Genomic DNA, 25,573 nt, shown 5'->3' with positions numbered 1-25,573 from the left:
CTTGTCAGTAATACTGCCTTTACTTTCCACATTGTTGAATAGTGCAAGCTGGGGATAGTGAAGTTCATCGAAGCGGAGCAGGTGCCAGAACTTGAAGCTGTTGTGCACCTGGTTGTAGCCTCCAGTGACACAAGGCACAGTGTTGCCACTGCAGCTGACCTTGAACTGAAGAGCAAACAAAGGTACAAATTTGGGTTTTGAGAAAAGATGATGCTAGTGTTTCTAACGATGCTCACTGCTGCTCACGGAGTGCTCCAGAGAGACTGTGCTGTGAAGGGAAGCCTGATACAGCCCCTCACGTATCTGCCACGGGGCTGGGTTTTGGAACAGTGCTTGTAGCCTCACAGCTGGAAAAATCACCAGGCTCTGGAGCTGAAATTGTAACCATTTGCAGTCATCTTTGCTATTGCTTTTGAGCCATTTTGTTGCTTTTCAATTTCCACATTGTCCGGCGTGGATATATAAAGCCTTGCTGTGTGATTCACAGCAGGCAACTCAGAATCATACAATCACAGAATTGAAAATACATACTTTCATTTAATTTAGCTAGGAAGTAAAGGCAGCGTAATTGTGAGGCGGACCGTAGTCTAGAAAGCTTGGCAGCTGCTGGTGTCTGCATTATAAAAGCTTTTTGCTTGTCTGCAGCTAAGCTTTCATGATCTAACGATAATATTCTCTCTTTAACTCTTTATGAAGCCAGAGTAATTGCTGTTAGTACTGTTTGCTGAGTCATTGACCATGTGAAGTTTGTTGGCTCACGTTAGAAGATTAGGAGATAGGCCTGTCCGTGGAATATGTGGGTGGCTTCTGTATTACTAGAAGTCCAGGGCTACTTAACTTGGAGTCGGATATGTAATGTGAAACCTTCTCCATTCAAATCTCTTCACGTGTCTCAATTGTGGCGGAAGGGGTGGTTCTACCAAGTGAGCACAGTCTGGTGAAGGAAGGCAGTCTGTCCTTTACTGCTGGTCTCATCTTTCCCTTTGTTTTGGTGTTCTGGACTTGGAGAGCAAAATACATGTTTGGACAAAATGCACGTTAATGCAAAATGTTAAATGTCTTTTATAAGAAATACATTGTACTTAAAAGGTCACTTTTGTGAAATCAGTTTCTTTAATGAAAGAATGAGATGGTTCTGTATCCCCCCAGTTCTTTGAAACATGCATGCTTACATTTTTGTATTCCACGTTTTTTGTATGTATGTGTGTTCAAAACAGTCTCTCCAATAGTTGGCATCAAATAATTTGAGACATTCAGTGAAAAGTCTCAATCCTGAGATTCAGACACCATGAGGTTTGAAAGGACAGTGTTCTGAATTGCTAGCTGTTTTGTTCTGCATGTACAATGGATTTAGTCTTAATCAATTTTTGTCCCTAAATAGACTTCCACTGGTAGATTCGTGGTGGATGAAAAACTGAACGTGAGCTAGCAGTGCATGCTTGCAGCCCAGAAAGCCTGTGGTGTCCTGGGCTGCAGGAAAAGAAGCATGGCCAGCAGTTCAAGGCAGGTGATTCTCCCTCAAGGGAGAGAGGAGGCACCAGGGAGATGTCATTGCAGACTTTCAGTACTTTAGTGGTGCCTACAGGAAAGATAGAGAGGGAACTTAGTGATAGGAAAATGGTCAATGGCTTTAAACTGAAAGAGCGTAGGTTTAGATTTGATACAGGGAAGAAATTCTTCACTCAGAGGGAGGTGAGGCCCTGGCACAGGCTGCCCAGAGAAGCTGTGGATGCCCCATCCCTGGAAGTGCTCAAGGCCAGGCTGGATGGGGCTTTGGACAATCTGGTCCAGTGGGAGGTGTCCCTGCCCGTGGCAGGGGGTTGGAACTGGGTGGGCTTTGAGGTCCTTTCCAACCCAAACCATTCTGTGATTCTATGGCAGTGGCTATTGTGTGTAAACAGGTTTGTCTGAGAGACCAAAATGAAATAGTCCTAGAAGTATAAATACCCTATTCTCCAGTGAAATACCAAAGCACTGCAGTTGAAGAATATGGAGACATTTGTTCAAAAACAGCCATTCTGTTTTCAGTCAGCAGTCTGCGATAGTTTGTCTTGTTTTGGTGCGAGAGCAGTGAGTGTGTAGATTTCTCATGAGTTATTTGGAATAAAATTGTTGCAATGTGTAGGTGAGATCTGTAATCACTGCACATTCCTCCTGATAACATGTGGTTGTGGGAGTAGTGATTAGAAGTCAAATCAGATCTAATAATACTTAAGTAAGAATATGAATAAGATGCAAAATGCTGTAAAATATGTATGTTTCAAAAAGTAACCAAAGGTCAGAATCATAATGGGTTGGTGATCAGTGTGTGTTTTTCTTTAGCTTAATTGACTGGAACAATCCTGCTATCATCAACAAAATGTATAAAGTGTATCTTGGGGATATACCGTTGAAAACCAAGGAGGTAAGATTACTTTCTGACTTGCATACATGTGTAATTTTTGAAACTGTATTTTGAGTTGCCTTATCTGTTTGTTGATCTAGGCAAATATATTTCTTAAATCTATCACTTCCTTTGATCTCTGCTTTCAGTGAACACTTTTGCCATTGAGTATTTTTTCTCTCTGTCCCAGTGCATTCTGTTTTGCAAAACGTAATTTAGTAAAGTTAGTACTGCTATGCAAAGATGCACTGCATTGTCTTAACTCTCTTTCTGACAGGGATCTGTTCTGAAACCAGAAATGAAACGAGAGTCAGTCAGCACCCGTGTTAAATTAAAGATTGTTCCTCATCTTCTGCGATCCAGGCAAGCTGCAGAAACATTCCCAGCTAACATTCAGGTAACACATACATTCCTAAACTGCACTTCCTAATGAGTTTGGTCACGATGGTGCTTGAAAAAGAAGGGGAGTTAGAGAACCTCTGAATGTGAGGCCAGACACTCTCTGATCTGCTCTTTATTCTGTTTTGCCAGGTGGTTTACGATGGACTCTTTGGTGCAAACACAAATGCAAAACTGAGAAGTCTGTCCTTGCAGTTTGTGCATCATATTTGTATCATGTAAGTAATCAAGAGTGAGCACAGTGTTTTAGTGGATACAAGCCACCTTATTTACTCAGTATCTAAGTGAACTAAGGACAAAAAATACTACTATAACTGCCAGAAGGTAGTTTTTCTCCCTTAATCTTGAAAACAACTGGGGAGGGGGGTTGTGCTTGTACTTGCACGTGTTAAGCTGTAGTTTCTCAGTTTAGCAAAGATGAAAAGAGAAGTGATACTGACGGAGTATATTTTTAAGGGATGGAAGCATTAAGTGCTCTTTGTTGGTGTTTCTAATTCCAGTTGCCCAGAAAGTAAAATAAAGCCGTTAGGCCCAATGCTACTGAATGGACTTACAAAGCTGATCAATGAATACAAAGAGGTAAGCTGAAAGGTTCTTTGCATAAAGAACTGTAATTTTTCACATAAAACAAGGAAAAGACAAATGTGTTTATGATGGGAACTGATAAATCTCTTTACCTGCAGTTTGCTGAGGTGACTGTCCAAGGATATTTTCTAAGATTTTTTTTTTTTTGGAAGAGAAGAAAACAGTGTTTTAAAAGGCTGTTACACAAAATATATTCTGTGTGTATAACAGGTCTGGTTAAGTGCTTGGTCAGTAGCTGCAAAGTCTCAGGAAATAATACCACTGGTAACCTAAAGAGTGAAGCAAGAGTAGCATCCGCCTGCTATTCCTCATTACTTTGGAGTGCACAGAGGCCTCAGCTCCATGCATGCACCCCTTTGTGCTAGACACATACAACATTGAACTGCTGGTAACATGTTCCTTCCTGTTATCCAGTGACAGTATTGCTATGGAAAGGGTGTTAAAAAAAAAAAAAAACAGAATTGCAAATGCCAGTCTGGCCCAGAGAGTATTTGATCCTTCCAGTGCAATTTCAGAAGGCGGATTCCCCAAGATATTCCCTCGCATATCTTATGCAGAGCTGATGTTGCAGACCTTCTCTTGTGCATCTTTGGTCCTTTTGCTGGTACATTTGAACCACTAGATGTGACCTTCTGGCCCGAGCTGGAGCTTGGAGGTGTGAGCCTCCTCTGGTATTGTGAAAGGCATGAAAAAGAAGTGTTCAGGAGGGAGTCAGTCCATATTCAGATGTGTCATTGGTCATTTGCCAGATCCATTGCACAAACAGCTTCCTTTTTATAAAGGTGGTACTCAGGGTCAGTGAAATGTCTCTGTCTCACTTAGCTACTGCTTTTTACATTTGCCAAATCTTCTTAGCTGCTCCCCTGTAAATAACATATAATTTAATTGAGACCAGAAGGGAGACTTACATTTTGTCACTGCTTGTAATTTTCTGATTCTTTTGGAAAAGCATGCACCCTCTGTTCCTATCTGATGCTTTTATTCTTGGGTATGGTTATGTTCCAGGATTCTTTGTCCATGAAAGCCTATTTGAGCACTTTGGAGACAAGATGTAAAATGAATGTTTAATTATAACAGATAGATAAGTTTTTATATAGTCCTGTTTTTGCTGAATTATATTTGTTTTATCATTTAAGGATTCAAAATTGCTGTCAATGGCTTATTCAGCAGTTGGAAAACTCTCCAGGTAACAGAAACGCCATTTAAGTAACGGGTCATTGAATAGTTTTTTCCAGAGTAATCTATTTGCTTTTATCAGCAGCAAACCTTGCATCTCCTGCAAGTTTTGCAATGGGGTGTACAGTGCAGAGATAAGCATTCTTGTAACATCTCTGGGGATGTAAAATGAACTATTCATTTGGCTAATAGCTTTGCTAGCAGTGATTAATGACAGGTCTTGAATTATGCATAAAATTTAAAAAATGGTTCCACTTTGTGGATTGCCAGAAGCATAAATTTAAGAGATGTTCAGTAAAGGTTAGAGGGCACATAGCTAGACAAGTGGTCAGTGATTTGCTGGTGATCTAATTTCTTGTCCTGAGAATATCTTAGTCTCCAAACTGTGTTGAGGGGTGTTCTGCTATGTGGTGGAAACAGATAAGATAGAGCAGACTTTGTGTTGGCTCTTTTTGTTTGACAGTTAAAATGTGAGGTGAGGGGAAAACCAATGAAAAGTGAAACATCACAATTAAAAAAAATAAAAAAATGTTCATGAACAAAACTATCTTGTTTCAGCCGAATGCCTCAGCTCTTTACCAAGGATATAGCGTTGGTACAGCAGTTTTTTGAAGCTTTATGTAAGGTGGGTGCTGATGGGGTTTTGGGAAATCATTAATATTTTGCACTGGCTTTGCTTAGTACTTGTCACTGTGCACTTTAAAGTGACAGAAAACTCTTACTTTTGTACGACAGGAAGATGCTGATACAAGGCTTGCCATTCAGGAGGCTTTGTCTATGATGGTTGGAGCATACAGTAACTTGGAAGGAGCCCAGCGTACTCTGATGGAAGCTCTTGTAGCTTCTTATCTGATAAAGGTATTTTCACTGAAGTCAAAATTAGGTATCTTAAAAGAAGATGGACTGTGCTCTTAGTCATATGGTGTGAGTTTTTGGGGAGTGTGTGTGGTGCCAGGAGTTGGACTCGTTCCTTATGGGTCCCTTGCAACTTGGGATATTCTATGATTCCAAGAGCTCTTCAATCTTCTCTTCCTTGGCACTTATTATTGTATTCTTTTGGACCATGTCTCTCTCTTACTGCTGTTAGACATTACCTGGGAGAAGGGGATGTGTACTCAGATGAAATATTTTTAATATGGTGCAGTGACTGGAGAAAAGATGATAATGCAGTTTTTTTGTTTGTGTTTTATTTCACAAAGAAACAAATTTTCTACAGTTGTGCTGTGTATCTCCCGTAGTCTTATCCTAAGGAAACTTGAGAAGTAGGTACTTCAGGTACAGCCCCATCTGAAGTGCTTTAAGAAAGCAGTAATTTGGTAGAAAGGATCACTAACTGAGAAGTAGCGATACCAGTGGTATTTCTACAATAAATAAGGCACCTGAGAGCCTGCCCAGGAGCTCAGCCTTGGGACACTAATCCAGAAGAAACCAGGATTTACTGAGTATCTCACTTTTGTTCAGGATTCCCCAGAGGTCTGGGCCTTGGTTTTCAGAATGGGAGGCTTTTGTGTTCTACATGTTTGCATGGGTACTTAGGGTTACTGCAGAGGTACTGGTATTTCTGGTGGCTGCACTAATAGCTGTGTAAGAGACTATTTTCATGGTGATGACTCCTGCCTGTGTGCTCTAGTGATCTAGGACTCCAGGCAATACCATTTTAAGACTAACTGAAGCCGCCAGAGAGAATGACCTCCCTGAGTTAATATTTCTGGTTGTGCTGCTCCTAAGCACAGTTTTGTTTCATGTATGTCATTCTTAATTTCAAAGCTGCTTTAGTGGGACAGTTCAGATGTGTAAGAATTAGTGATAACTCCAATTTCTAATTCTCCAGATTGTGCATGTATTTAATTTAGCATTTAATTCTCCAGTTGGGTATATATGAGAAGCTACCTTTTCTTTTCACCATTTCCTGCCCTTTGAAGAGTTAGCAAAAACAGTGTCTCAAAATGTACAAACTCTATGAGTTATGCTGGTACAGAAGGACAAAACAGATGACTGATGAGTGAAGGTTACTAGAATGTTCATGTAAAACTCAGCTGTATGTTTGTGTCTGTTTTCTTTAAGCCTGAAGTTCAAGTACGTCAAGTGGCTGTGAAATTCGCTAGCACAGTATTTCCTCCAGATCATATCCCTTCCAGATACTTACTGCTGTTAGCTGCAGGAGACCCGTAAGTTTTGTTGTTTTTTTTCCCTTTAAATTATTTTCATCCAAATATATATAAACCCAAATATGTATTTACAAGATCCAATATATGTTTGGATGGAATATGTATTTGTGCATATAGATGCACACAGATGTATATCCCTAAAAAAATAAATGAAAATCAAGTATAGTAATTTGGAAGTTGGCCCTTCCGTATTAGCAATGTTGGTAGACCTGTGGACAGCTGTTAATATGTCTTACACCACTTTTGGCTTGGATTCTTTTTCTAGTTTCCACTGAACTGCATTGTTTAAGGCCGGGCTGGATGGGATATTGAGCAACCTGGTCTAGTGGGAGGTGTCCCTGCCCACTGCAGGGGGTTGGAATTAGATGGGCTTTAAGGTCCTTTCCAACCAAAACCATTCTGCAATTCTGTGCTAATGACCAATTGCAAAGTAAAATGCATTGCAGTGAATTTGGCCACCTTTACAGTGGCTAGAAATTCTTTTCTCCTGGCAAACTGTTGCAGTCTGTTTTTAGCTTGGCTTGCAAAGAGTCAGGACTGTGCCTGTGTGAAAGTTGCCGTTTGCTGCTGAGAAGCAGGTGACTCATTAAATTTGAGTAATCATTTCATTCACAGTTATCTGTTCTTGCCACTTGTGAGTTTTTTTTTTCCCAACTTATTTAATTGCTCAGTTTTTGATGTGCATAGCTGTTGTATAACAAAGGAAGGTTAAACAGACAGACTGCTTTGTCATAGCAGTGTCAGCATTGTTTTAGGAGTTGATGTTCAGGTAGGTAGGGAGCAATAAACCTGGTAGGTGTTAGCTGAAGCTTGTAGGTAGGAAGTGATGAGGTGAATTGGAAAAAAGGATGTGGAAACCAGAAAGTGGTAGTGAACTCTACCAGGATATAAAATGAGCAGAAATGGGCTGGTCCAGACTGCTTTGTCGGGCCCACTCATCACTACCCTTTTCTTCCTGCCTCTGTATAATAAACAAATCATTGGAAGTCCCAATAAGTGTTTGACTTTTTTTCTTCCTTACAGAAAGCCACTTCTCATTTTAAAACAGTTTGCTCTTAGCCAGTTTCCTAAGATCTCATTGCTCATTAGAGACTATTTCTTCTGTGCAAATAATGTCTTTCTTGTCTTTTCTCCTTCAAGGCGGGAGGAGGTACACGGAGAAGCACAGAGGGTGCTGAGAACATTTCCTGGTAAAAATGAAAAGGAGAGTTCTGGGAAGCAGATGCCTTCCTTTCCTGAAATGGTCCATTATATTCAAGACAAGGTACAGTGCTTCTGTCCCAGTAAATGACAACATTGATGCTTACGTGTGTAGTAAGGGTGGTCTTCCCATCTCAGTCTCCATTTCTTTCACCTCCTTTAAGGAGCAGAGTTAGCTAAGACCAGAGGGAAGACCACACATAATATCAGAAGAACCACACTGCCAAGGTTAGCACTTACAGTTAAATTTCTGCTGGCAATAATCACAAGAGATCTAAGTGTTAAGTGACATGGATCACTAGAGTTTATCCTTTAAAAAAGGGATTATTTTGCAGTGATGCTGTTTGTGCAGAAGATGTGTGACACAGGGAAGCCAGTGTTCAGGGCTGACAATCCAGTATGTTTGACAAACGATCTTGGCAGGGATAAGAAGGTTACTCTCTGGTTAGGCCAGAGAAAAATAATACTGTGCATAAAATAGAAAAAGGGTTCTGGGATGAGAAAGGAAGATACTGGAACAAACGAAGAAGTCTGGTTTGTTCCCTTAGAGGCTTGGTTATTCATCTTCTTTGCAATCAGTAAAAATAATGGCCATGTAAGTAACCTTTCATGACCTTTCATGAGTCTAGTGGAATGATGTAACAAAACCAATACCAGTGAGTTTATCCTATTTACACTGAGTTTTCCTGGAGAAGTGTTAAAAATCTAGTCTGCATTACACACTTCTGTGTATAGTAGCTATATCAGACTTGCAAGCTATAAAGATGATATGAAGTGTCACTTCCTTTTTCCTTTGATTTGTTGTCTTTTTTACAAATCTAAGAAGTATAGTATCAGTTTGTCTGGTTTTGCAAGAGATCTGTGACTGCAAAACTCCTACAGATGAGATATTTCTTGTGAAATGCTATACTTTGCTGGTGTTTGAAGTATGTGAAGCTTTAGGAAAAACTTGTTTTTATCCATGCTACTGGTTGTTCATATAGACATAAAAAATTAAGAAACCAAGGCTGAGTTTTACTACTAACAAATGCCTGTCACTACGTAGGTAATATTTTTAAATTTGTTTGAGTTTTGTAATGGCACTCAGTGAGTATGCATAGCTTGGCACAACAGGCCAAGGCACAAAATGGCTTTCCTGCATGAGTTACCATCCTTCTCTTCCTTTATAAGAAAGTTTATTTTAAAGAGTAGGGCATGATCTGCTGAGCATGGAAAGGAACCCACTCCTCAAGGAAGTCATCTTCTGGTTCACTAAGGCATGCTTTCACTGGTGGCTCTGGATGTCACTGAGGTTCCAGTGCAACAAAAGATATGAGCACATTAAGAGATGAGGATCTGTTGACTTAAATATGACTAACTCATGTGCAAAGCTTCCTTACTGAATCCAGCCCTTCCACCGAAGTGCATATTGACTAGAACATACTGACATGCCTTTCTGGAGCATTGGTAGTAGGTATTGCTGGAAACCTTCTGGTTTTGGGTGTTTTTCTGCTGGAATATTCTTCCTTGTCAAAGCGAACGTTTTCATGGAAATGAGTTGCTTGCTTGCTGCACCAGCCTTCTACTAAGCAGGTAGCAGGGTCTTAAAGACCTTCTGGTCCTGGTTGGTGCTGCACAAGGTGCTCACTTCCCAGTACTGGGGAAGCCTAGTTTCTCTGAAGCCACCCCAGCTAGAGCTGCAGTCTTCACGGCTCCTGGCTGCCTGGCAGTTTGGGAGCCTCTGAGTTTGGAAGTTTGAGGTATTTTGGTTTTGAATTCTAAAGCACTTTCTATTTTGCCTCAGGGAGGGGAAGAATGTTGTCCCTCCACCAGCCTGCCCTGCAGCTCTCTCTAATGAATTCAGAATTTCCACTTTCTGATTTCAGAGAGGGAGGACAAGCTGACGGACCCAAAATATGCTTTAGGACTCCTTATCAAATGCACTGTGCCTTTTTTATTCTGCTGCACATTTTCAGTTGCTAAGTGGAGGATAAACACAGCAAAATTTCACTGACCTTTCCAACATCTCTGCTGTTCATGGATCTGAACGTCCTGCTCTTAATATACTCTGTTGTTTAGGCCTCTCACCGAATGAAAACTCCAGCTAAATATATGACTGGGACTGCAGCCTTGCCTTTCAATCCTGCCACATTTGGAGAGGTAATTGTCTGTATTCACTTCCTTCGATGTGTTTACCATTATTTATTTAAAGGACAATGTAAGAAGCTAACAGTTATGGTAAGTCACAGCACATTCCAGAATTCCTTGTATAAACAGATACTGGGATTAACTCTCCTCACATTATTCCTCTGTCCTTAAAAAGAGGTCTGAAGAGAATTTGCACAAAGGTTTAGGAGGGGTGATACTAGTCGGGCTGCTCCACTGCTTTCTGAAGCAGACCTAATGTAAAACCTTCTTAAAGGAAGGAACTGGCAATCTTCTACATAAGCTCCATTATTCTCCTTGAGGCTGTTCTTTTCATAGCAGATGCCCTGGCTTCATTGAGCTGGAGACAGAAATTCAGATGTGATGCAAGATCTGTGTTGGTAATGCATTGAGTTGCATTGGATGCATGCCAGATTGGTATAGAGTACAGGCTGAACAGCCTGCAAGCAGATTGCATCAGCTTATGATAAACCAAAACGGTGTTTAAGATTTAATCTTTTGAATGTGATTCAGGCACTGTAGGATTGTCTGCTTACACAAGCATATTGCAGGAACTGATCTTAAATTTTCTTGCACTTTGTTGCTGCTGACTTTTCTGTCTTGAGTTGATTGAAGAAGGAACTGTCTTGTTTTGATTATGTTAAAAAGAGCAAGGAATATGTTGTATTTCTTTCTCCTCTATGGTTTCCCAAGTGCTGTTACATTCACAAGAATCCTATGTTTTTCTCTTCTCTTCTTAGATTGTTCTTTACCTGCGGATGTGTCTTGCTCACAGTGCAGGCGTGGTACCAACCTCACAGAGCTTGGCAGATATGCAAGATCATGCCCCAGCCATTGGGCGTTACATTAGAAACCTCATGTCTGGCAACCACATATCTTTCTCTTCCTCCTCTTCTTCAAAAAGTGTAGAAACCAACCCTGTACAGATATATATTGGTCTTCTTCAGCAGCTGTTAGCTGGTGTTGGAGGTAAGAAACTGTGTGGAACAGCATCTTTACGAAGTCATTTATTAGAAATGAGTTGCCACACCCCCAGTACTTTGAACTTGGCTTCAGCAATCACACAGTTGCAACACAGACAGTATAGTCTTCAGCGTAAACTTGTTCTCTTCTATGCTGCTGCATAGGTTAGAGGAAGTGGGACAGTAAAATTGCAGCATCAGTTGACATAGTTTGTTAAAATTGTGAAGCCATTGTCTACAGCGGTTTCCTCAACAGTGAATGTTGTCTTTGTCATGCTTATAACCACATACCTGTGATAAGTGTAGTCTTGAAGTGCTTGAAAACCTTTAGAAAAAATTGTTACCCAAATTGCTTGCTGCTGTGAGTTTACCTAATATCTCAAAGAAATAGAATAACCTACTTTTATGTATTATTTGGTATCCCTGGCAAATTGCATATGGATACATTGAAATGGCTGGTATTTCTTATTTCTTTTTATTACTGATTGTTTGATGGTCTTAAATACTGCTAGTCTTAATAACCTGTTTTTTTTAATAACTGTTCAGGTTTGCCAGTCATGTATTGTCTTCTGGAAGTTGTTTCAGTGTATCCAGAAAAGCTAGCCACCAGATTTGTAGACAAAATGGATTGGATAAAGGTATGTTGAAAACCTTTTTCTTAACTTTTTTTCTTTTCCCTCTCTCCTTTATGTTTTGGGGTTGGGGGTAGAGGAGGCTTAGCATGAGCAAAATTTGGCATTTTCCTATGATGTGAAGTATGCACTTACTTCAAAATCTGGTGTTTCTATGTACAGTCAACACCTGATGAGGTGTTACATGGAACAGGGTGGAAAGAAGTATTTTTTAGCTTCTTTGATGTTAGTGATTTTGTTCATTGACCTATGTGTTCCAGGTAATCTACGTCATTAATCCTCTTGGAATAGTCAATTTTTGTCTTGACTGGAAGATCTGTTAAAACAGCAAAAGAAAACTGGAAAAAAAAAAATCTGGAAATTTTTGAAGAAATGGGTTATAAATAGGTATATTCCAGTTGGAAGCTGTGACAGTCCTCTCAGAAAATGAGATGAATTAGGTTCCTTATTATATGAGAGCACTTCTTAAGGAATTTTTTTGTTGTTCTTTTTTATTAGCCCCATACAAAAAGCTGATAAACAGGAGCCTGGTGGGCAATAAACCAAAGGGAATTCATCTTTGTTTAGACTCTGTTCTTGGAAAGTTTCTTTGGAACTTTTCTTTTAATGATTCAGTTTAGTCAGGCTTTACTACACTCTTACGGATTGCCTTTGCTTCTATTTGGGGAATCTGTCAGCAAAAAGTATTTGGTCAACCTAAAAAAAAAAAAAAACAACAAAATAAAATTAGAATGTATTATAATAATTTCTCCTGCTGATACCTGCAATTTAATGCGTCTCTTTTCAAGTGCAAGCATGAGCTTCAGAGAAGAGCTTAAGACTTAAAAACAAACCAAAACCAAAAAATAAAAATTAAAAAAAATCTTTTCCAGTATCACTCCTCATTTGCAGGAAACCCTTCATTTTCTTTGGTCTTATATCCATTAGCAAGCTTCTAGGGATGGTAATTGATACTACCTAGTTTCCAGTTATAAATCATCTTTTGTGTGATTTTACTTTGCCAAGTGGAAGGAATGGTTCCAAGGGCTTGTTAGAAGTCAGTAACATGATCTGATACAAGTTTAGAGTTGAAATTAGAGTTGTATTTCAAGAGCTTGACAGGTCTCCTATTTTGCTTTTTCACTTGGCTCATTTTTGTATTATTTCTGATAACCCAAGTAATTTAAAGCTTAGTGTATGAATTCTGGACTTGAGTGTGTTGCATTATACCTCAAATTAATGGCAGAGGTAAGATTATATCTTAACAAATGGCCTGAGGCTTCCAAAATTCAACTTTCTGGCAATTTAAATAATAAAATATCTCCAGTATGAAATGGGTAGATTTGTATTGAGGGCTGTGATTTCCTGAACACTTGTTTTTTCTTTTCGGTTGTCATTGCATTTAAGTGGTTTAACCTCTACAGGCTTCTTTTTTTTTTTTTTTCCCCTTTGATTAATAGAAAGGAAATGGAAGCTTATGGTAGCTTGGGAAAAAATGGCGTCTTCGCAGTTCCACAGGGTTTCTAAGCTCCACATAGATGTGAAATGTGGAAGCTTTTCTTTGAAAACAAAATTCAGCAAAGCGTTCTGTCAACATGTTTAACTGAGAGCTGGTGATTAGCCCTCCTGTGGCTAGCGGTAATCTTCTTGCTAAAAGTTAAGCGTGTAATGAATGCTTTGCTCAATTTAATGCTTTGGTTCTTACTAGGTGATAGTACTCTCAGTTTAAAGAATGAAATACTATTTGTGCTGCTGCATGATGATTGTGGCTGTAAGTTTGGACCTCTGTATGAACAGACTGTTTGAGAAGTTATTGTTTCTTATTAACAACTCCCACAGAGCCTGATGAACACGAACAAAGAAGAAATGCGTGAGCTTGCTGCCCTGTTTTATTCTGTAGTGCTGTCTACAATGTCTGGAAATGAGCTTAGGGCCTCTGTGGAGCAGCTGATCAAGATGACAAAAGACAATCATGTAACTACCTTCCTTTGTCTGCTTCCTGCTGGGCTTTTTAGTGTCATGTAGCTGGTGGGAAATCTGAACCTCTCTCAGTGTTTCCAGGATGTATTAGCCTTAATCTGAGTGTAAAATTAACTGGCTGGTTTCTAGTTGGGTGGTTGGAAGGGATTTTTGATGTAGGTGAGTGTAACGGATCTTTAAATAAATTAATCCCTGAAGCTGCCGTTCATGTTAGTAAGAGGGTTTCTTGAAGACACTACTTGTAAGCAAAGCCAGTGCAGTCAATGTATTCACCAGTTTTAGCCCCCCAGATATTCATTGTATTTTTGAAAGGTAATAGATCATACTACTTACGTCCTCCACATTCCTGATTCTGTATTTGTGGGTGGTTAAAGGCACCCACAGAACTAAGAAAATGCCTATTTTGTTAGGTATGTCCCCCCCTAGCTAAGCCGTAGCGCCCTGTGGCATCACATCACCTGAGAGCATCCCACTGCTGCAGGGCTTGCCCTGCTCAGTGTCCTTGACTGAGTGAGGCTTGGCAGCTTTCAGCCCCCCAGGGGACTAAAAGCTGGGTTTTGAGGATCCTGACCTGGCTGCAGAGTTAAGCCCTCACCTCTCCTTCTTTTTTTTTTTCCCCTCTTTTTCTTAATTAAGGTAGCAATTAAGTCTCACAGCTTATTTCTGAAAAAATATATATATATATCCTTTTATAAGAATTCACCTGTGGGAGAAGACACTGCCATTAGATAGTCTCAGCACCAAATCAGAACTGGAAAAATTAATGTGCTTGACATTTAAATGTAATAATTAGTTATCACAGTTTGTTGCCTACCAAACTGTGTAGGGGTGTTGTCATCAATATTAGTAGGCCAAGTATACTCTCTGTGTCAGCAATGCAAATCTAAAGTAATTCCCCTTTATTACCAAAAAAAATACATTTTGTGTTCATAATCTTTGCATGTCCTGTTTTCAAGTAGAGAGTATAGCATTATCTAAATTCACTTTGCTAAGTCTGTACTCAAAAATCATGAGTTGTTACTTTTTTTTTTTTTTTTTGCCTAACCACCAAGGGTTTAGGAATGTGAGTTCCGGTGATAAATTCTGAATCTGTCCTCCTAAATCTCTTCTGAGTTCTGTTAATTTGTCCTAAAGGGCTCCAGCAGAGAACATGAGCAGTATTAAGCACTCCGTTGTTGCACTGTATGTTAGAACTCCACATTCTTCAGGGTGCTCCCCAGCTGGCTTGTCCATGTGCGTTTTTAAATCAGTGCTGTGTGCAAAGTGTTACTTGCTTTGAAAATGAGATTTTCTGCATTGTTGTTGTCTGTAGAGCCCGGAGGTCCAACATGGATCCTTGTTGGCTTTGGGATTTACAGTAGGAAGGTACTTGGCCAAAGGGAAAATCAGAGCAATGGAGCTACATGACATAGAACAACCAAACACTGCAGTCATGCCGGAGCAAGAAGAGCTCATAAAGTTGACGACAGAGACAATAGGTAACTTCCCTCCTAGGACTTTGCTGCATGCAACAGTTGTTTTTCAGCCACCCCAGGCTGAGGATTTTTCTAAGATATTCAGGTCATGCTATTACCTTGAGTTCATTTTGTGTTCCAAAATTGACAGCCTGTAAATTTACCATATGATGAGATGTATGGGCATAACCCTTTCCAGCAAGAAATAGGTGGACTCTTTGCTCATTGACCAACATAGCACAATTAGGAGCAGTGCCACTGCCTAGGCTCCTCCTGGTTTCTCCTCTCACTTTGATAAGTTCTTGCATAATGCTTCCTACCAGCTGTAGAGGAGATAAACACCTTGCCTGAGTAAAACATAAGTGCCTGCCTGCCCACTGCTAAATAATAGAACAAGATCAAAGCCATCCTGTTTACTTTTTCGTGTAGGTTCTTTTCTGGACAGCACCTCTCCCTTCCTTGTGGTGGCTGCCTGCACGGCTCTTGGGGAGATTGGCAGGAATGGCCCCTTGCCAATCCCCAGCGAAGGCACAGGGTTTACAAAGCTGCAGCTTGTTGAAAGCTTATTGGCCCGAATCCCTTCCAGCAAGGAAACAAATAAGGTAAGATTTTGTAATGTTATGATTCTTGTTCATTTCTGGAATGCTCCATCCTCAAGTTTACATGTATATTAATGCCAAGCTCAGCCTTGAATTTTAAAGAAGTGCCTACTGAACCTTGTTAGACCAAGTGTTGGCTTTAGTGAGTCAGACTTAGAGTAAGGGTTTTCAGAAAATCCAGCACTGCCTAGCAGTTGACTGAATGTGCTTTCCATATCTGTAAGTAGGAGCTAATGGGGTGAGAATTGTGAAAGGGGATGATTTTAATTCTAGAAAAATGAGAATATCTTCTGGAGAGTAATACTCAAAGGTAATATGAGATTTGTTTTGGTCTGTGTTGTATGGAAAAGCTGTGTTTTGGAAGAGAGGAGCAATTGACCTAGTAAGTCTCTTGCAAGTCTATTATGAGAGACCGTAAGTGAAGCTTCAGAATGACGATGAGAAGGAGAAGGAAAGACTATCTTCTGGACTTACAGGAAAATAATGTGATTGTTATTCTTGTTTTGTTTGTATTTAAGATGAAGGAACGAGCAATACAAACATTAGGTTACTTTCCTGTGGGAGATGAAGATTTTCCTCACCAGAAATTACTGCTGCAAGGTTTAATGGATTCTGTGGAGGTGAGAGACTAGCAATGTATTATTCTTTATACTGCAATGAGTTTTTCCATTTGAATGCTTTCAGTATACTCCGGTGCAAGGTTTACAAAGGCAGCTGTCTTCTCATCATACTGTCTCTTACTGTTTTGAAGCTGGTTTGAAATAGGGAGCAGAGGTGGGTTTGTGGATTGTAAAATTATAAAATGTTCTATGCCACAGTTTAAAAACTTGCAGTTGAGGTTTCTGCCCCAGTCTCTGAGATGAGGGCTACCAATATGCATAAAATATTCAGTGTTTGCAGCAATGAAGCCACAGGTCTGTGTTTTGGCTTTCAAATACACCCTAAAAGTTCCTTTCACATTCCTTTTCATCAGAAGTATGTCAGCTGCTGTTATTGCCTTGAATTAGCAGCTTTCTTTATAATAAGGTCTTTTGTCAGTCTAATCCACATGGTTTTTAGTGCAGTGTATTTTTTCATGGTACTGCAGAGCTGCTATACATTCTGCAATGTGCCAGACAGCAAAATTAAATAGGAAGTGTGCTCTTTATAGCTTGTTTTTATCTTCCTTCCTTGTTCGTGCTCACGTAGGAGCTGTAGAAGCATCTATTGAGTACAAAACAGGCTGGCTTTGCTGAGTGCTCCAGTCTGATGTGATCAAACAAGCAAGAATAGTAAGAACATTGTGTACACATCTACCAAATTATGGTTTTGAGTGCTGTGTTTATCTCCTGGAACTGCTTGGAGACATTACAACTTCCTTTATAAAATGTGTGCTTCAGAAAAAAAAAAAAAAAAAATGAGACTGCTAAGGACCTATTTCTCCAAATGCTTGAGCATTTTGGGCTTCCAGAGAGTAAGGCAAGCAATCTAGAAGGTACACAGCAGGTTTGGAAAAAAGTTCTTAGAGCAAAAAATTCATCATAAATAGTGACAAAAAATTGGCAGAGTTCTGCACATTCTGTTCCTGAGATCTTAGGAAAATAGTGGAAAGAGGACAAAGCAAAGCAAAATAACGGCTGTTTTTCATGTGAAAGACAAATTTGTTCCTCTTTTAGAGTCACAGTAATTTTCGTTAATGTCTGATGATCTTGTTCTAACATAGTGTTATTTCAAACTTATGTCTCCAATTTTCTGTTCACTGATTTAAGCTTGTGCAGAGACCGTTGAGTGCGTTACAGGAGGCGTGTAGTAAAAATAAGTGTGGAGATCCAGGTGTGATAATCTTAGTTCTTACCATTTGTTTTGGAGACTTCTACACTGGCACAGTTTACATCAGCTTCGAGGTGTCTGAGTCACCAGCTGGTCTTAGAAGTTCAATAGAAGTGTGGTCTTATTGTAAATTGGTGCTGAGAATTGAAGTTGGGGAAAAGGCTGTGGTTTTGTAGAACAAATGCCACGGATTTTTTTGGTGTTTGTTTAATTGGTAGTCAGCGAGGCTCTGTTGTGTTTTTCAGGCTAAACAAATAGAACTGCAGTTCACTGTTGGTGAAGCTATTACCAGTGCTGCTGTAGGAACCAGCTCAGTGGCTGCACGTGATGCATGGACAGTAACAGAGGAGGAATATATACCCCCTCCAGGTAGGCCTTCCTAACACGGGGGGCTGGGTTGAGAAACATGAAATCTCACAGTTCTGGCCTAACACTGGCTTTGTCTCTGTGATGTTTCATTTATAATGGTAAGAAGTAAAGAGACATTTTCCCCTGCACTTCGCATAATGTTCTGTGTTGTGCAGTGCTGAGTTATAAACAAGTCATTTCTGCCCATCTACAAAGGGTGGAAGACTTTATTTCACATACTTTTTAAATAGCTTCTTGATGAAATCTAATTAATTGTTACTTGACACTGCATTTATTTTTTTTATTTTGGTTTCCCATGTTAAGTTATCTTCAGGTTTAACATACACAAATCTTTAAAAATAGCATTTTGAAGACCGCATTGGAAAATAGGATTATAAGATTAAATTGCAAGTTCTTTTCCAACGACTTGGACCAGCGCTTGGATTAAGTGACAGATATGGTAGATGGAGCAGTTTAAGGACTGAGATTCTGTGTCAGTTGAAATATGAACTTGACAAAATGCTAGCTCTGAAACAGACAGCAGTACATATCAGCCTCAGACCTGCAAACAGGGTATTAATGTTGTGAGAGTGGTCTTAGACCTCAAGTGTACACAAAGCTGAGTATGTAGAAACCAAACTGTGCCTTTGCTCCAGGATTTTGGAGTCATAACATGCGTGCATGCATGAACTCATGCAAAAGTAGTGCACTGAATCATATGCAGTATGAGTGGTACATCTCCTCAGCCACAGGCTCTGAAACACTTTCACGAAGGGTTAGGATAACTCTGTTCAGTGTTTCTTTTACAAGAAATACTTTCCCAGAGACTACACTGAAGTTTTTTCTGAGTAAGTAGAGATTAGTGTGTCACCTAAGTACTCATAGGCTGACAGGTATTCCATTGCTGCTGCGTGTTACATGGAAATTAAAAACAAATGTGGCAGATTCTGAAATCTCCCTCCTTCCCCTCCACCTTTCTTTTTCTCCACCAGATTTGAAGGTGAATGATGTGGTTCCCTGGGTCCTAGACCTCATTTTGAACAAGCACATTATCAGCCCCAACCCACATGTTAGGCAAGCAGCTTGCATCTGGCTTCTATCAATGGTGAAGAAGCTGAGCACGCACAAAGCAATTAAGGTAAGGACTATGCCCTTTTCCTAGCACTTGCTCCTTGTCCGTATTTTTGCTGCTCACCTCCTTCTGTCCTTTCCTTCCCCTTCACTTCCATTGCCTCTTCCTTCCCAGTGCTGCTTCAGTCATTACTGAGGTCTTTTTAAGTCAAGGCTTGTCTGTTGTTAGTACGGGAGCATACTAGATGGCAGCTGAACGAGGCTGTGTGGACCTTTGCAAGCATCTGACTTGTGCTCAGGTCAAAGTGAGCATGATGCAAATATCTTTCATAAGATAAAGTGCCAGCGCATCTTCCATTAGAAAGAATATGTGGGCGTCTTTTAGAGTTTTTAGGATTTCTCTTTGGAAAATATTAAAAGGAGGTATGTGAGGGGAAGAAATTGGAAACCTAGATGGAATTCCTGGGCTTGTTTGTTTCACAGAGTTCACCACAACTTTGTTACCTAGCAGAAGTTATACGCTTAATATACTTAGTATTTGTGGTGTGCTTTGAAAACCTTGTATTTAGTGGGTTTGTCTGTTATGGCAGTCCCAAAATGTGAAAGATCCTATGCAAAGAAAGACTTAAAGCATTCCCAACAGAAATATCCTCTCTTCACACAGAGATACTATAGGCTGTGATGAGACCAGGTTACCACTTTGTGCTCTGCAGGCAATTGATAAAGAGCTTTGGAAGACAAGATGCTTTGCTAATTTAAGCTGCTACTTTTAAAACCTTGCCATGTATTATACTCACCTAACAGTGAAATCTTGTGGGAGGTGGCAAAATCCTCTAGTTTGGGGATGAAGGAAGGCTGTCCCTTGCATAGGGGACAGTCCTGTCTGGCTGCAAGTCAGAGTTATGACACGCTACTGCTGTGCATTAAACAAGGAAAATAAAGTATGTGGTTTACTAATGACATGGTAACTATAAAAAAAAAAAAAGTTCTGGTCAAATTACTGTTATGTTCTGTGAATGTCAATCAGGCTGTTGCTTACCAGTCTGAAAAGACAGCAGTTTTTGTCACAGTTGTAGCTCAGATAGACAACTCTATTGATACGGTAACCTCTGTTTACCTGTTAGGGGCTTCCTTTTCAGAGAAAGGATACTAAACCTGAAATAAAAATAATGTCCTCCTTTCTCATCTTTCAGTCTCATCTCAAGGATATCCAAAGTGCATTTGTTTCAATTCTGTCAGATAGTGATGGTAAGTACTATCACAACAGTTTTATCTTGTAGCGGGGTCTTAACAGATGGAGGGAATCTTTATAAAAGGCAGAAAGTCACCTACACCCTCTTTGTCAGCCAAAATTAAATGATGACTCTAGAAACATACATTTCTGAAGTAGTACAAGTGATTTTGTGATCTTTCCTAGGTGTCACATGCAGAAATAAACATAGTTTTCTTCTGTGCTTTGCTAATGAAGCACAAATCTTCTGCATTTTCTCCTGCAGACTGTAATAACAGAAACTGTTTGGTCTGCCATGCTCTGAGCAGAAAAATAAGTATCACAGAGTTCTGCATGGACAGCAACTCTGAGACCTCTTCAAACTAACAGTATTTTGGCTTGTATGTCCACCCGTGGCAGCTAGTGGGAAGGATGGCATCCAGTGACCTAACCAGAGCTCACTGAAGTTAAAGAAGAAAGTGTTGCTAGTACCTTTGCTGAACTTGAGGGAAGGGGCCAGCAGCATGTAAGAATACTGGCAGCTCTTAGAATGCTCTCAGCTATTTCAAAACCACTAGTGGCAATATTAACAAGAGGATGTCAGTTTACTGGGGGGTTTGCCTTTGAACTGCTGCTTCAGAATCCAAAACTTGTGTCGTGCCAGATGAGCTCTGCTGTGAAATGGAGATCTGTGATCTACAGCACAGAGTTTCTGTTCCTTAATTGTGATTTTGGTTGGATCTGGCTATTGAAATTTGTTTATTACTAATGACATGCTTATCTTTAATTTTACTTTGTAAAATCTCTTGCAGAGCTTAGTCAAGATGTTGCTTCAAAAGGTCTTGGGCTGATATATGAACTAGGAAGTGAACAGGACCAGCAAGAGCTAGTCACCACGCTTGTTGATACCCTTATGACTGGGAAAAGGTACAGTGTGCAAAGTGAGAGAGTACTCTGAGCTGTGTGTCTGATGGGAACAAAAATGTGCGTTTCTTTTGGGTGGAGAGATGCTTTGTGGCCAAGGGGAAGCAGTTATCCTCATACTGCAGGGGAGTCAAACCAGGACATTTCTTAGTTCAGCTTAGAGTTTATTTTGAGTGAAGTTGTTCCAGTTTTGTTCCATTCTGAATTTAACAAAGCTTCCAAATAATGATTCAGTCCTGATTCAGGCAGTTCAAATCAGTTTGCGTTTGGTTAGATTTCCTACTTGCTGCATTGTGTAATTGCAAAGGACAATGACCTCCTGCAGCAAGTCTGAACAATGTAAATGTTGCAGAAACAGAGACTTGGCTGTGTCTGAAACACACTTTTTGTTGAGGAGGATTATTCACGGTCACTTCTGTGCTCTAGTGCAAAAACTGACAGTCCTACAGGACTCCTAGCTGACAATCATGTTGAATCAGTGCTAGAAATGCTCTTTAACAGCCTAATCCTGCCTAACCTGGTGTGAGTGTGGCCACCATGAATGACAAAAGTACAGTCTTGTAGTCTGGGGGATCCAGAGGTGATGAACAGGAAGATGAATGGAAAGTGGCTTTTTTTCATTCTGAAGTAGTCATGTGCTCTTCAGGGTGTGGGTTGTGTCTGGTCTGAAATAAAAAGCCATCATTCAGTGTTTTGACTCTTAGCTTCTGACTACACAGCGAAATCCTAACGTTCTGAAGCTTCTCATTAACATTACACGTGACAAAGGTTAATCAGATTACCTGTAGTGTGTTTACCTTTGTGCATCTGTACCCTGTGTTTTTATTGTTGTTGTTTTCTTGTGGGACTGGAACTGGGAAAGTACTGAGTAACAGAGCAAAACAAACTCACTTGTTCTGTAGCATGCAGTCCGATAGAATTTGGTAAAGTTAACACTGGACCTCTTTTCCACCAGAGCCAAACATGAGATGACAGGAGAAACTGTGGTGTTTCAGGGTGGCCTGAGCAAAACCCCGGATGGGTAAGTTTAATGACAGTCATAATGGAAGACATGCAATCAGTGCTGAAATGGTATTCACTTGCCTGTAAATCTGCTTCCTGTGTTTTTCATTCCTTCTTGTTCTTTAAGTTACTGTAACTACTGTAATGTAGTGCTGATAGGGTATTCACTACTCTCTGTGCTTTGACTATTGTGGTATTTCTGTAGCTAAAAATAGTAATTCCCCTAAAAATAACTGATTTCCCTTCTGCTTTCCAAAGTCAAGGTCTTTCTACCTACAAGGAGCTTTGTTCACTGGCTAGTGATCTCAATCAGCCAGACCTGGTATACAAATTCATGAATCTGGCCAACCATCATGCCATGTGGAATTCTCGGAAGGTAATTTACTGCTTTCATACCGCTTTCATTCCCTCTGTGAGCTCTGGAAACAGTAACTGCATTTCTCTAGCTCGGTTATATGATCCATGTGGATCCATAACCACTTGTGGGAGCCACGTGTTGGTGCTTTAGTGTCAGGTTCAATCCAAATTCGGCAGCCAGAGAAGCAAATTTAGGATTACTTCTTAGAGCAAAATGTTGGTATCACATGGTTTATGTCATCTTGCATTCCACTCTGAATCAGCTGTGATCCTTTTCTTTAATTTTTGAGAGCATTTAGGGGTCAGGTCTTGATGTGTTCAGGCAGTGAGTTAACATTTTCAAAACTGGATGAGCTTTCACCTGCCAGAGATAATGAGCCTTGTTACATAACAAATCACAGAAAAAAAGTATTCAGCAACAAGATGCTAGAAACTAGGTTGAAAATGCACTGGTTTAACCACTGTTGCCAAAGTAGTGTCCTCTTTTTTTTTTTTTTTTTTTAACTTACCTAGTGCTAAAACCTTTGTATTTTAAAGCTACTGGGACCCTTAGAAAAGTCAGAAGACTGATGGATACATTTCCTGGGAAAAAAAAAAAAAAGCATAGCAAAATAAACTTTACCAAGCCCTAACTTGGCAACTGCTTCACTGGTTTTACCTACACATGGAAGAACTTGTTTTGTCCCTTGGAGCACAGAGTCTTTTATGCAAAAAAATAATAATAATAAGTAGGCATCATCTTCTGTAGTGCACCTTCCACGCTCTTTTGTGCTCCTTACCTGAGGTTTCAAGTCTCTGGTGACTTAGTGCAAAAAAACAAGCTCCAACATTAGCTCTCTATCTGTCCTGGGATTCCAGGAGGCACAGGAACATAGCTAGATTCATCATCCTTGTGGAATTTCACCAGTCAGTATAAGTCAAAGAAAATCTAATCAGCTACTTGAGGTTGCCTTTACTGAGTAGCTTCTCTTTGGGCTTTCCTTCATCAAATATTCTTTTGTTACCTTTTCAGGGAGCAGCTTTTGGTTTCAATGTGATAGCTGCCAAGGCTGGAGAGCAGCTGGCTCCATTTTTGCCCCAGCTTCTTCCCCGGCTCTACCGCTACCAGTTTGACCCCAACCTGGGCATTCGACAGGCAATGACCAGCATTTGGAATGCCTTGGTCACTGACAAGTCAATGGTAAGTGAGCTGCAAAATACAGAGTGGTGGGTTGCTGCTAACCCAGGAGCAAAGATCTTTTCCAAAGATCCTCTTGGAAAAGCTGTATCTTGTGAAAGGCTGTGCAGGAAGAAGTGAGATGTTGTTCTCAAGAAACAGTTTGTTAAATCTGTGGATGAGGTGGAAAATGCACAGAGCTTTTGTAGCTGCCTCTTATGTGTGAAAGGATATTGCAGACTTTGTTTGTGTGGCCAATCTTAAAGTTTGACTGACTTGACACTTAAAGTGCGGTCTTTCCTCTCTGTGATACGGCTTTGATATTGCTTATGAGAAGCTTTTCAGAAGTCCTTGTAGCTGAAGATGCATTTCTAAAGCAACAGCATCTAGATATGGTTCCTCAGTTCTGAAACAGGAAGAAACTCATTCGGCGACAATGTTCCATCAGTTTGAGAGTAATTCTGCTTTGGCAAGTCTCAGGAATAAGTGACTTTCATGATGTGCCCATACTTTATATCCAAAAGGCCTGAAACTGGGTTTGCAAATTCTTTTTCCCAGCAAGGCTGATCTTTGTGAACTCTGATCCTTCAACAAAGGGCAACTGCTTCTCCTGTAAATACGTGTTTGGTGCTGCATCTAAACAGTTCTGTTGGTAAAGGACTGTCACAGTGCTAAGCCCTGAAGCAGTGCAGAGAAAGGCACTTCTAAAGCAAAGTCAAAATAAGCTTGCAGAGTCAGCTCTGGCGAGCATTAGTTTATCTGCTGTGGCTAAAAGCAGGTTTTATTGTCCAAAAGGATCTTGTTTTCAGAGGGCAGGATGGATGCATGCGCCTTGTTTGTTTCATGTATGCTCTTTTCTTTTTAATTATAGGTTGATAAGTACATGAAGGAAATTCTTGAGGATTTGATCAGTAACCTAACCAGCAGTCTCTGGAGAATCAGGGAATCCAGGTATCGCTAGGAAAAGTAACAGATTTTATTTTGAACTCTCTTCTTCACCATAAACATGTTAAACAAAAGAAGTAAGTGGAGAGGAAGCTGTCTTTTCAACAGGATAGACTCAAACCTTGGAGTCTGCACTTGAAGTGATACGGTCTTAAAGCTATTTGGTTCATTGAGCCTGAAAATTTGTATTGCATTCGTCTTGACATGATACTAAAAAATGTTCTCCAAAGGAGAGAAGCTTTCTCATCACAAAGTTACTGGCTAACCTTGGGCCTGAAGTATTGCATTATGTTAGAAAATACTGACAGTCTGGCTATATATGGGCTTGGCAGGAAGGTGCCATTTGGTATGGTATTTTTAATAAACTGTTACTTACATTGGTTTGTGGTTATGCTGTACTGAAAACTTCCTTTTTAATTTCAGTTACAGACATAAGACCATTGTAGTTTTTTTTTTCCTTATCCTGTACTGGGATAAAAGAAATCAGAAATGATATCCCAATTGGAATGTTTGTAATAGCAGTTTTCACCACAGCAGCCTTTCTTGCATGCTGTCACCTGTTTTAGATTTCACCTGTCCAGCTGAATGTTTTTTTTCCTTCTGTTAAGAGACATTTTCTTGCAACAGAGTAGATTAAGGGTTTTGAGAAAATGAGGAAAGTAAAAGAGTTCTTTATTTTTTCATTAAGCCACTTATTTAGTTATATCCATATCAAATAAATATACCGTGTGATCAAAATGAAATTCCTTGTTTGCAGCTGTCTAGCACTGAATGACTTATTAAGAGGAAGGCCTTTGGATGACATTATAGACAAGCTTCCAGAGATCTGGGAAATCCTATTTAGAGTGCAAGATGACATTAAGGTAATGGAACTGATGTCTGAACAGGAATCTTTCACGAAAAGTACAGTGATCAGACTCTGAGGTGTTTAAGAAGAGATTCTTTGAGAGATTGAGTTGAAGCTAATGGGATTTCTGTGTTAAGCACACTACTACAAGTTCAGGCCCTTTACAATTAAAATTTCCATGCTCTTGTAAATTTGCTGTGTATTTTTACTCTTGTTTTTAAGGGTTAGTTTTTATTCCTGCT

The 25,573-nt window shown here is 39.9% G+C and overlaps 1 protein-coding gene across 1 annotated transcript in view; it reads left to right on the top strand.

Moving 5' to 3' along the window:
* ECPAS (Ecm29 proteasome adaptor and scaffold) overlaps window positions 1–25,573 on the top strand; it is a gene marked incomplete at its 5' end in the record, with an annotated part of 48,204 nt that overhangs the window by 7,431 nt on the left and 15,200 nt on the right. The window contains 26 exons of the mRNA XM_082783896.1: window positions 43–182; window positions 2,323–2,404; window positions 2,661–2,780; window positions 2,915–3,000; window positions 3,283–3,361; window positions 4,504–4,553; window positions 5,102–5,168; window positions 5,279–5,401; window positions 6,608–6,711; window positions 7,852–7,975; window positions 9,970–10,050; window positions 10,797–11,025; window positions 11,565–11,656; window positions 13,469–13,603; window positions 14,922–15,087; window positions 15,493–15,665; window positions 16,181–16,282; window positions 17,717–17,840; window positions 18,812–18,957; window positions 20,084–20,138; window positions 20,913–21,027; window positions 21,980–22,045; window positions 22,285–22,402; window positions 23,396–23,563; window positions 24,411–24,490; window positions 25,242–25,347. Coding sequence (XP_082640022.1) covers window positions 43–182; window positions 2,323–2,404; window positions 2,661–2,780; window positions 2,915–3,000; window positions 3,283–3,361; window positions 4,504–4,553; window positions 5,102–5,168; window positions 5,279–5,401; window positions 6,608–6,711; window positions 7,852–7,975; window positions 9,970–10,050; window positions 10,797–11,025; window positions 11,565–11,656; window positions 13,469–13,603; window positions 14,922–15,087; window positions 15,493–15,665; window positions 16,181–16,282; window positions 17,717–17,840; window positions 18,812–18,957; window positions 20,084–20,138; window positions 20,913–21,027; window positions 21,980–22,045; window positions 22,285–22,402; window positions 23,396–23,563; window positions 24,411–24,490; window positions 25,242–25,347 — 2,931 coding nt within the window. The remainder of the gene's footprint in view (window positions 1–42; window positions 183–2,322; window positions 2,405–2,660; window positions 2,781–2,914; window positions 3,001–3,282; window positions 3,362–4,503; window positions 4,554–5,101; window positions 5,169–5,278; window positions 5,402–6,607; window positions 6,712–7,851; window positions 7,976–9,969; window positions 10,051–10,796; window positions 11,026–11,564; window positions 11,657–13,468; window positions 13,604–14,921; window positions 15,088–15,492; window positions 15,666–16,180; window positions 16,283–17,716; window positions 17,841–18,811; window positions 18,958–20,083; window positions 20,139–20,912; window positions 21,028–21,979; window positions 22,046–22,284; window positions 22,403–23,395; window positions 23,564–24,410; window positions 24,491–25,241; window positions 25,348–25,573) is intronic.

Source organism: Aythya marila, assembly GCF_965140915.1.
Source record: "Aythya marila genome assembly, chromosome: Z".
Taxonomy (NCBI): Eukaryota; Metazoa; Chordata; class Aves; order Anseriformes; family Anatidae; genus Aythya; species Aythya marila.
This window is presented reverse-complemented; position numbering and strand designations above follow the sequence as displayed.